We start from the raw sequence: 12,500 nt of genomic DNA, 5'->3' as shown, positions 1-12,500 counted from the left end.
ATTAGATAATTAAAATAATGCTAAAACATTGGCCCAAGCGGGTGGCGTACACAGCACATTCATGTACCACCTGCTGGAACAGAGAAGCAGTGAAATAATACTTAATCGCGAGCGAAGGGAGCCAAGGCCGAGCAAAAACTGATTTGAATGACGTGATTAATTATATAATTAAAATAAAGACGAAATCCTACCACACTTGAATAACACTCATAGCGAAACATGGTAGGACACAAATAATCCAGTAGATATCATACTACAGTAGTACCGGGCAGTCTATGTAGGATTCATTTGTGTACTTTTCCTGTGATTTATGTTGACTATGCCAGGTTAGATTGCAAATGGTCAGGTACCAGTTAGTATGGGGTGGTCTAGGTTACATCAATGCCAGGTAGATACCTGCACCCAGCGTTAGGTTAGGTAGGGAAGAATGCATCCACATATTTTACTCTGTAATTTACAATACTTGTTATGTTAGTTTCAGAGGTCCAGGGGGTCACAAAGGCCAATCCATGGCAGAACCTTACTCTTGGCTAAATTAAGAAAAGATTGGGTTAGGATGTATCCTGTAATTGGCTTGCAGAGCCTCTATTTTTTTTTACATAATTGCACACATGAATTACACAAAATCTTCATTGTTTATCTTGTGATTTATGTGCTTAAGATCATTCCTATAGGTACAGTTCACCTTTTTATAACTTTTTCATACTAAAAACCTCCAGTAGCCCACTGAGGTCCACTGCGTAACTGTTATATTATGAGAGGTTTGCATCAACAAAATGGTCACAATGACATAAAACAAGACAAATCATGGGGTTTGAATAATCAGTCAAGTATTCAAAATTCTGAAAAAAACTGTACATCCAGGCAAAAACACAATGATTGGAAATGCAAGATAAAAGTTTTGAATACAGAGATCACTTGGGAAGTAAGTTTTTCTTAAATACAAAATGTTGATTTACTGATGATTTGTATGTTTGACAAATATGACATCTATTTTCCTTATAAATATTTGGTTAGCACATTCACACAACTGCTTGTGTCTAATAGCAATAGAAGACCAAGGAAATCAGTGTCTTGGGCTTTATAGTCAGGTTAGGCTTCAGGCAGTCACTAGCTTTCTATTACCTTTGAGGATACAAATTAACAAATAATAATATATAAGCAAACATTATTTTAATGATTTATAGACACCAAGGTTAGGTTAGTGAGGGAAGTGATTTATCTCTACATCTTAAGTTAGGTCAGCTTAGAATGCATCCTCATCTTTCATTCCATGATCTACAGAGGTGTAAACTAAGTTAAATGTAATGTCCAGTACGTAAAGCCTCCAATCAGGTTGGACCTTGCTACCTAGATTAGGTTAAGTTGCAGAAGGTAGTTTTTGTTTTCCCCAAATAAATACCACTACTGTACTTGCCAATGAAATCTTAAATTGTTCTAAAGCACATGAGGGTCATTTTGGAATGACCAGATATTTCTTATAATAATGAGTGACAAAGATAATCCAAAAGAAGTTTTATATCCGTACTCCTAGATCAAAGAATAACACTCATCCCTATCTAACCTAAACTAACCTTAGGAGCACTACAATACTTGAACCAGGACTAGGATTTCAATATCCTTAGCAGTGGAGCTTACAAAGATAGATTTTAACTTATCCTCCCTAGCCTAACCTAACCTAGGAAAACTCAAAAACTCCCTCAAGTTAACTGAAATTTTGTTAGACTATTTGTTTACATTATGTACCTTTGCAATATAACCCCTGACCATAGACTGCAAGTGTAAAGTATAATGGTTTCGATAAAGTCAGGATAGTATTTCAGAGCTAATAAGCGTGGTTTTACAGATAGAAGTTTCCTTCCGAGACCAACAATCAGGGAAGCACAACGGGAAGCCATGGAAATTAAGTAGGTACAGGAAAATTAGTGAAATAAGAGGGATAAATCCTAACTTATGTAACGTAAGGCAGCAGGTCCTAACTTAACCTTCAAAAACCTTATATAAACTATCTATGTATTTACTAGGAGTTGGCATAATACCATTAGCTTAATCAGAATCCTAGGTTCCAACTACTGTATATCATAAGTTTTGTTTAATAATTTATGTTTCTTAATCTTTTAGCCGTAAAATTATAGAACAAAGCAAAAAGTGGTTTGTATATAATAAGACAGGTTTATAATGTCTTGTGGTATTTTGAAAGATTTAGATAAGGATTTCTGGGGGGGGAAATCCGTTGTTATTGAGTTATGGTGGGTCGATTACCATAACTGAAAAGCCATGGCTTTACGCTGGGTATCATCATCAATTACGTTCGAAACACCTTAAAATATACCACGTATCAGTCAATTATAAGTAATTTAAATCAACTTTTATAAACTTTGCTGTTTCCACCATTCATCATAATAAAATTGTTACCATAATCAACACACAAGTCAAAACACTGGAGCATTTGTTTGCCATGACTTTCCGACACTTAGAAAACGCGACTTTTCATTCCATTTTACATTTAGTTATTCGAATCATAGCAGTATTTATCATCTTATTACAAATACCATCTTACATAATTGAGGGAATAATTTATTGATTTTTGCTATGCCATAGCTCGCTTTGCACGTAATTAAACAGTTCATTGCTCCTATGTTCTGACAAGCGGAATATGTTTTACTACGCGCGTTGGCCGCAAGGGCTATCATTAGAGCGTTTGTTCGTTTTAGATTGTCCTGCCTTATGCAAGACACAGGCTCTTGCATTGGCAGTCCGTAACGTATAAAGGCATTATTCAATTTATCTCTTCATTCAAATATACAAACTTAACAAAGGGTTGAGTTCTAGATTTACACTCCAGCATCTATTCGAATATGGACTTTGCTTCCATTTCCCATAATTGGACTAAATATATCAAACACACATTTCAACCCTTACCTTTCATATTAACATTATAAATAAAATAAGAGCTATAATTATATATATATGGTATATTCCAATACTGAAAACAAATCACAAGAGGATAGGAATCTAAAACGTTGGTCCCTTTATTCTGTTCAAACAAGTAACAGAAACACCACCTATCAGGTTTTTTCTGAACTACCGCGTGGAAGGAGGCTCTGTCGTCTGTCCCAAGATGACAAACGGAGCTAACGGGGAATTTTTTACTAAAATCTGTAACTTCGTTAATAGAGGTTTCCGCCAGTTGTATATGGGATTCAATAAAGTGTACTTGCAAAGATCTACTTAATCATTTGAGTTCCAATGTCCTAACGAATACTGCACTGTTCTATAATAAAACCTTTTTACCATTGCAATTCAATTTTTTTTATTATTCCTCCGTTATAATTTAATCTATATATATTTTTAGTCAGGTTGTGATGGCCGATGTGGTAACATCCCTGACTGGTGAACACCAGACTGGGGTTCAAGTCCCACTCAAACTCATTAGTTTCTTTGGTCGCTGCAACCTCACCATCCTTGTGAACAAAGGATGTAGGGTTTGGGGGCACCTATAGGTCTATCTGCCGAGTCACCAGCAGCCACTGTCTGGCTTTCCTTGGCCCTAGCTTGGGTGGAGATGGGGCTTGGGTGCTGATCATGTCTCTATGGCATTGTCCAGCATGCTAGGGTAATGTCGCTGTCCCTTGCCTCTATCATTCATGAGTGGCCTTTAAACCTTTGAAACTGGGATTGGATAAATGAGTTTGGGCAATATTGTATGGGAGGCTATTCAGCACCAAATGCAATACAAAGTTAGGCAGAAAGATAGAAGAAAGGAAGACAACCAGAGGTACTTTATAATAGAAGGCTAAAAAGTAAGTGTAGCCTTGGTCCGAAAGGACAGGGCAAAAACCTTTCGGTAATGCTTACAGATCACTGCTTGAGGTGAACTGAATGCATTACCCATACCCAAGTCCCTTTATTCTGTTCAAACAAGTAATAGAAACACCACCTATCAGGTTTTTATTTGAACTACCAGGTGGAAGGAGGATCTGTCGTCTGTGCCAAGATGACAAACGGAGCAAACGGGGAATATTTTTATTAAAACCTGTAACTTCCTTAATAGAGGTTTCCGCCAGTTGTATATGGGATTCAATAAAGTGTACGTGCAAATATCTATTTAATCATTCAATTTCCAATGTCCTAACTAATATTGCATTGTTCTATAATAAAACCTTTTTAACATTGCAATTCAATTTTTCTTTTATTATTCCCCCTTTATAATTTAATCTATATATTTTTTATGGGGGTTGTGATGGCCAATGTGGTAACATCTCTGACCGGTGAACACCAGACTGGGGTTCGAGTCCCACTCAAACTCGTTAGTTTATTTGGTCACTGGAACCTCACCATCCTTGTGAACAAACGATGTAGGGTTTGGGGGAGCTTATAGGTCTATCTGCTGAGTCATCAGCGGCCATTGCCTGGCTCTCCTTGGCCCTAGCTTGGGTGGAGAGGGGGCTTAGGTGCTGATCATATGTACAGTATATATGGTCAATCTCTATGGCGTTGTCCTACTTGCAAGGGCAATATCACTATCCCTTGCCTCTGCCATTCATGAGTAGCCTTTAAACCTTTAAAACTGGGATTGGATTAATGAGTTTGGGCAAAATTGTATGGGAGGCTATTTAGCACCAAAATGCAATACGAAGTTAGACAGAAAGATAGAAGAGAGGAAGACAAACGGAGGTACTGTATAATAGATGGCTATAAAGTAAGTGCCTGGGTCCTAAAGGACAGGGCAAAAACCTTTAGGTAATGCCTAAAGATTACCTCTTGAGGTGAACTGAAGGCATTACCCGTTCCCGGGGAATATGATAGCAAGTAATATTTTTACTATTTCACGTGATTTGATCATCTCGTTTAACCCAGAAACATCAAATGATGTCCTCTGTATGTTCAAGAATATCTCAAGAACTAAAATTTTATACAATTTCCCTGTTTAACATGTCAAGAAATCTGTAACAAGGGGAAATATCGAACATAAATGTGGATTGGAAAACACCAAAAAAAGCATTATATGCTAATATGTACTACTTCACAATCAGTATTCTAAATACCGACCGTTTTCCCTGGCAGTTTTCTCTTGGTGCTCGTTCACGCATCTTACATGACATATCTGAAGTCTAAGTAGGCCTAGGCCTACGATTATTTAAACATGCATCTTTCTCAAATGTCAGATATTTTCAGTATTCTCGCAGTTTAAAATAGTGATATTCCAGTTTTTAGTGTAATTCAAATACGCAGTATTACTCTGTGAACGTTATTCACAAATAGGTGTTTGTGAAAACTAAGGACCAGGAATACGTAGTGCAAAAGTAAGCTTCGTCAGCCGATTAGGTCTAATGTTTATCAGAAAATTTGCATGAGTTTGTATGGGTTTAATCATACCATATGTTATTTTAAATCTAGAATTTTCATATTTTCCTTCGTCGAAATCAATTAAATCTTATTGACGATTAGGGACTATGCTTATAGGCCTACCTTTAAATGAATGATCACGATAAAGCATTTACTTAGATCAATAAAACCCTGTAATTGAAGTATCTAACCAATACAATCAAATAAAGTAAATTAATGCAGTAAGTTTCATTGTCTATTAGTGGCTTTTAAAAGCTACTTACGACGGTGAGGTTGCAGTTGATATGAAGATACATCCCATTTTGTTCAGTGACTAGGCCTAAGGAACATGGAGGTTGAAATTAGGTCCTTTTACCAAACACTCCTTGGCAGTTGATATGAGGATACATCCCATGTTGTTCAGTGACTAGGCCTAAGGAACATGGAGGTTGAAATTAGGTCCTTTTACCAAACACTCCTTGGCAGTAGATATGAGGATACATCCCATGTTGTTCAATGACTAGGCCTAAGGAACATGGAGGTTGAAATTAGGTCCTTTTACCAAACACTCCTTGGCAGTAGATATGAGGATACATCCCATGTTGTTCAATGACTAGGCCTAAGGAACATGGAGGTTGTAATTAGGTCCTTTTACCAAACACTCCTTGGCAGTTGATATGAGGATACATCCCATTTTGTTCAATGACTAGGCCTAAGGAACATGGAGGTTGTACTTAGGTCCTTTTACCAAACACTCCTTGGCAGTTGATTTGAAGATACATCCCATTTTGTTCAATGACTAGGCCTAAGGAACATGTAGGTTGTAATTAGGTCCTTTTACCAAACACTCCTTGGCAGTTGATATGAGGATACATCCCATTTTGTTCAGTGACTAGGCCTAAGGAACATGGAGAATATGGCATTACCGTCCTTTTACCAAACACTCCTTGGAATCTCAATTAAAGTTTATGCTTCACACTAAATTTCGAAAGTATATATCCATTAGGATGGCCTTATGCCAGAACAGAATCCTGCCCGAAGCAGTCAGCGATAATATCACAAGGTAAACGTAACCGATAAAAGCCGGCATAATTGAAAATATCACTCGACGTACGGACACTTCGAAAGACAAAATATTACTGAAGCTTGTCAAACCGTTTCACATTTTTTATACTCAAAAGTTGAGCACATGCTGTGGAGAAATACAGAAGGCTGACAAATAAATGGATGAATTACTTACCGGTTATGTAATTAAAATGTGGGTATAGGAAGGGAATATCAGATATTAAAGCACAAATGCATTATACGTTGCGTTTTATGCAACACTTTCGTATTAAATGAAACAAAGGAACTACTTTATTAGTTGAAGTAAAAGTGTGTTACACGACACAGCCGAACTCAACTAAGAAAGTTAGAATTTGCTTTATTATTATTATTATTATTATTATTATTATTATTATTACAGGCTAGTTACAACCCTAGTTGGAAAAGCAAGATGTTATTAGCCCAAGGGCTCCAACAGGGAAAAAATAGCCTAGTGAGGAATGAAAAGATGCAATAAAGGAGTAATTAAAGGTCTGTATCACAATTTATTCACAACTCAGCAACTGTCATGTGGAAATTTTTCACAACTCTATTCGAAAACATAGCATTGCCTTGTTAAAGGTGTAAATATATCTGGGGAAGTCAGCATATTTAGTGCCCGTTTATGTTACAGAACCGTAAAAAAGAGAGGAAAAACAAAACATTTACAGAAGGAAGAAGTGCTAATGAAATTTTAAATGTGAAGCCGATTACTTTAGGTTCTTAGCGGTCTCTGCGGCAGGATGCAGCTTCCGTTGTCTATTATCTCCACATATCTACTTGTGCTCAAGATTTATCTATTCGCTCTTGCCAACCAATCTCTTAGACTTTTACTTCATGGTGCAACAGCAAAGGGTTTTCGCCAAGTTGGACTCTATCAACCAATTCATTAATTAATAATCTCCCTGGACAGAGGGAGTTTTAGTGCCATTATTGCACTGTTGTAACGACCTTTTGACCACTATCTGCACATTTTATTCCGTTCCATCTTACTGTCTGTCCAACGTCTTTTCATTATTATTCCTTTGTGCAACTGCGAGGTTTCCGTTTTCAACTGCCTCTCTTCATTGATTTAACTAAATTCCATGAAGAGCACAAGTAATTGCTTTCGAAATTGTCCCTGCTTTAATAGATTTAAACCTAGAATAATCCAAAGCAACAATAATTCAAACTGTAACATAGAAGTTTATAGGTCTAGCCAATTATTATTATTATTATTACTATCCAAGCTACAACCCTAGTTGGAAAAGCAAGATGCTATAAGCCCAGGGGCTCCAACAGGGAAAAATAACATTAAACCAGTTTTCATGGGGCATTACCTTCAAATGATGAACTTTTATGTGGGGATTATATTATTTTTTTATTTGGAGACTATTGAAATGGATAATCCAGCCTATTTTGATATACCAGGTCCAGTGAAAATAAGGAAAAAATCAAAAAATCGTGTATCTTAATAAACCACAAGTTTAGCCATAGACCTATATCAGCTGTCTGTAAATTTGGATGTAAGTGTGACGTAATTGTTTGCGCTTCAAGTGAAGCTACATCATTATTTTGTTCAGGTTCAGCGTTAATCGTGATGTTTAGATATTTATTTTCTACATATTGGTGATGAAACAAATAAGGACAACAATCTATAACTCTAGAGTCTAGACCAATCAACCAAACGACATCAAATTGAATTAAACAAACATTGGTTAAAGTGACTCTACTCTGGATTTTCATTGTAACTATATATGCTTATAAACTTTTTCTCTCATAAATAGATTTTAGCTCTTGGCGTTATTTATTATGTGGCTGTTTTCTAAAATTGTGCCTGTAATCGTACTTATCAGACTGGTTTTTATGAATTTATCAACGTCTTAGTTCAATGAATATTGATAAAATTATGGCTACGCAACAAAATCTGCTAGACATACTGAATACCCTACAAATCGTATATATATATATATATATATATATATATATATATATATATATATATATATATAAATTTCCCATGCAGAAGAGGATTGTTTACGGCACTTAGACGAGTCATCACGATGTCTAATATTAGCAAAAAAGAACTCTAGACTAACTATTACTACTCTAACCAAAATTAGCAGGACTGGTCAACGGGGGTAGCTGTCTTCAAGTGTATTAGGAGGACTAGAACCCTTATCCTCTATTGTTTTGAGCTATGTGAATAAATCGTTAAAAGACTTCCGTAGGGAATCCTCCATATTTTCACTCTCAACTGTCCATCAATACTTTCAATACTCATTGTATCAGAGCAGTACAGTACTATGACGAGTCTCATTAGGACTACCTAGTATTATTATTATTACTGTCCAAGCTACAACCCTAGTTGGAAAAGCAAAGTGCTATAAGCCCAGGGGCTCGAACAAGGTAAAATAGCCCAGTGAGGAAAGGAAATAAGGAAATAGATAAATGAAGAGAATAAATTAACAATAAATCAATCTAAAAAAAAGTAACAACGTTAAAACAGATATGTCATTATATATAAATTATATATTATTATATAAACTAGGCCTAGTATTCTATCTAGGTCTACCGTTTCATTAGACATATATGACGAAGTAAAATACCCTCCTTTTGATCAAGAAAAGAAAAAATATTTTATGACTATTTCATCCGTAGGCCTATCTCAGGTTTGGATTTCGGAGGCCTGCCATCATCCGTCATTTGTTTTATATGGTGGATCAGCTTATTTTTCAGTTGTAGGTCATAGTTATCTTGAATAACTTTCCCTTTTGTTTCACAACTCTGTTTGAATGAAAAAGCTCCTACAAAATACTACTGTACTTGGCAACTGAAGGGTAGCAACATAGCAGATGGTAGGGAAAAAACTGGTTCGCAGATTTATGTTCCTTAAAAGAAAAAAATGTTTATTGGCAACAAGAAAAGGCACAGATGAAGGTCAATGGCACACCGCTTCCCGGAAATAACGCAGACATGTCTGCAAATGTATTGCATAGCCGATAGCAATCATCCCGGAACCGGTTTTCTTGCGAGAGGATTTTTATGAGGGGATAAACACCTCGTATCTCTGAGAGAGCAAAACACTTCGTTATCAATTATATTTATTTTAAACGAGTGATTCTGAGTCGACTCTAGACAATAAATGGGTAACGGTATTATTATTATTAATATTATTATTATTATTATTATTATTATTGCTGTTGTGGTTGGTACTGTTATTATTATTATTATTATTATTATTATTATTATTATTATTATTATTGCTATTGTTGCTGTTGTTATTATTATTATTATTATTATTATTATTATTATTATTGCTGTTGTTGCTGTTGTGGTTGCTGCTGTTATTATTATTATTATTATTATTATTATTATTATTATTATTGCTGTTGTTGCTGTTGTGGTTGCTGCTGTTGTTGTTAGTATTATTATTATTATTATTACTATTATTATTATTATTATTATTATCATTACTTGCTAAGCTACAACCCTAGTTGTAAAAGCAGGATGATATAAGCCCAGGGGGCCACAAAAGGGAAAATAGCCCAGTGAGTAAAGGAAACGAGAAAAAACAAATTAGGAACAATAACAACATTGAAATGAATATTTCTTACATAATCTATAAAAAAAAGTTAACAAAAACAAGAGGAAGAGAAATAAGATAGAATAGTGTAGTCGAATGTACCCTCAAGCAAGAGAGCTCTAACCTAAGACAGTGGAAGACGGTAATAGCTAATTAGTTGCCCATAGTGGCCTTGCATACGCATTTGGCCTCCTTACACATTACAAAGGGGAGCTAAGCTTACTGTTTCTCGAGAGAGGATTGCACAAGTTACAGACTTATTATGCTTGAAGGTGGTTCTAATATAAGGAAGGAATAAGAGGAACCATATATATATATATATATATATATATATATATATATATATATATATATATATATGTATATATATATATATATATATACATATATATATGTATATATATACATATATATATATATATATATATATATATATATATATATATATATATGGTAAGCAGCTCTTCTAGGAAAAGGGCACTCCAAAATCAAACCATTGTTCTCTAATCTTGGGTAGTGCCATAGCCTCTGTACCATGGTCTTCCACTGTCTTGGGTTAGGGTTCTCTTGCTTGAGGGTACACTCGGGCACACTGTTCTATCTCATATCTTATTTCTCTTCCTCTTGTTTTGTTAAAGTTTTTATAGTTTATAAAGTGATATTTATTTTAATATTGTTGCTCTTAAAATATTTTATTTTTCCTTGTTTCCTTTCCTCACTGAGATATTTTCCCTGTTGGAGCCCCTGGTCTTATAGCATCCTGCTTTTCCAACTAGGGTTGTAGCTTAGCAAGTAATAATAATAATAATAATAATAATAATAATAATAATAATAATAATAATATCATCATCATCATCAGCAGTAGCTAGTCCACTGCAGTACAAAGGCCTCATGCGAATCTGTGTGTGGTACTTATATAACAGTCTATACCCAGAAATTTTCTTAGCTTGTCAATCCATCGTTTTCTATTCCTTACCCTGCTTCGTTTGTAACTTCTAGGGACCCATTCCTTTATTCTTAATGCCCATCAATTGTCTGTCATTCTCATTATAGGTCCTGCCCATGTCCATTTCTTTTTCTTACAAGTTAGAATATCCTCTACTTTAGTTTGCTATCTTATCCATGTTGCTCTTTTTCTATCTGTTAGTGTTATTCCCATCATTATTCTTTCCATTGCCCTATGAGTTGTACCTAGCATATGTTTTAAGGCTTTAGTAAGGCTCTAAGTTTGTCATGCATAATACTGGTAGGACCATTTGATTATACAGATTTATGAGAAGTTCACAAGGCATATTTCCCCTTCCTTCACTACATAATATTTAACTAACCTAGGCAAGAAAATAGAATTAGCCAGACCCTCCCATTTGCCTATACACTAAAAAATAACTGCTAGTATTTATTAGAAAAAAGAATAAAAACAAGTATGCAATGAAGATCCTTTAAGGCTTTAGTAAGGCTCCAAGTTTGTGATGCATAATACTGGTAGGACCATTTGATTATACAGATCTATGAGAAGTTCACATAGGCATATTTCCCCTTCCTTCACTACATAATATTTTACTAACCTAGGCAAGAAAATAGAATTAGCCAGACCCTCCCATTTGTATATACACTAAAAAATAACTGCTAGTATTTATTAGAAGAAAATAAAAATAAAAACAAGTCTGCAATGAAGATCCGAAATCTTCTCGGATGAATGCAATAGAAAATTCCCTCTTCACACTAAAACAAACAGTGCAACTCTGACACAGATGTTGCGGGAGTGCCAAAAATCAGCCGAGGGACCCAGTGCAGGGGCGAAGTGCCTTGCATACTTGCCTCGCAGGTAAACACCGGCATCTCTTCGCTACAGTAGAAAGCCAAGCGTGAGTAGAAATGGCCTGACAGTATTACTGTAGATGTTAAGTAAGTAGTATGAAAGATGGTGGTGATGACAGTTATAGGTCCTTAGAGACATTACGTCCTGTTCTGAGAGCGTTTATGACAGTTACAGGTCCTAGAGACATTACGTCCTGTTCTGAGAGCGTTTATGACAGTTACAGGTCCCAGAGACATCACGTCCTGTTCTGAGAGCGTTTATGACAGTTACAGGTCCCAGAGACATTACGTCCTGTTCTGAGAGCGTTTATGGCAGTTACAGGTCCCAGAGACATTACGTCCTGTTCTGAGAGCGTTTATGGCAGTTACAGGTCCCAGAGACATTACGTCCTGTTCTGAGAGCGTTTATGGCAGTTACAGGTCCCAGAGACATTACGTCCTGTTCTGAGAGCGTTTATGACAGTTACAGGTCCCAGAGACATTACGTCCTGTTCTGAGAGCGTTTATGACAGTTACAGGTCCCAGAGACATTACGTCCTGTTCTGAGAGCCTCACCTTGTTTTGCTGTCTGAATTGGCCGCAAACAAGTATGTTTTTGAAGAACCTGTGTTGAATCAGTAGAACTTCAAAAGTTCAAAGTTGGAGCAAATGTTTTTATGTTGACCAGGCTGACATGAGTCTTTTTATAGTCTATATATGACATATT

The 12,500-nt window shown here is 35.8% G+C and overlaps 1 protein-coding gene across 4 annotated transcripts in view; it reads right to left on the bottom strand.

Annotated features, from left to right (window-relative positions):
- The window catches only part of LOC137616253 (uncharacterized), a 215,289-nt gene that overhangs the window by 154,264 nt on the left and 48,525 nt on the right, over positions 1-12,500 (bottom strand). The window contains exon 1 of one of the 4 annotated variants that reach the window (XM_068345872.1): positions 5,613-5,765. The exons of the other annotated variants lie outside the window; for them this stretch is intronic. Coding sequence (XP_068201973.1) covers positions 5,613-5,650 — 38 coding nt within the window. The 5' untranslated portion in view covers positions 5,651-5,765. Of the gene's footprint in view, positions 1-5,612; positions 5,766-12,500 lie in introns of those variants that run through there. 4 annotated transcript variants of the gene reach the window in all.

This window comes from Palaemon carinicauda, chromosome 22 (assembly GCF_036898095.1).
Source record: "Palaemon carinicauda isolate YSFRI2023 chromosome 22, ASM3689809v2, whole genome shotgun sequence".
Lineage (NCBI taxonomy): Eukaryota > Metazoa > Arthropoda > Malacostraca > Decapoda > Palaemonidae > Palaemon > Palaemon carinicauda.
Note: the sequence above shows the minus strand (reverse complement) of the source record. Positions and strands in the feature narration are given on the sequence as shown.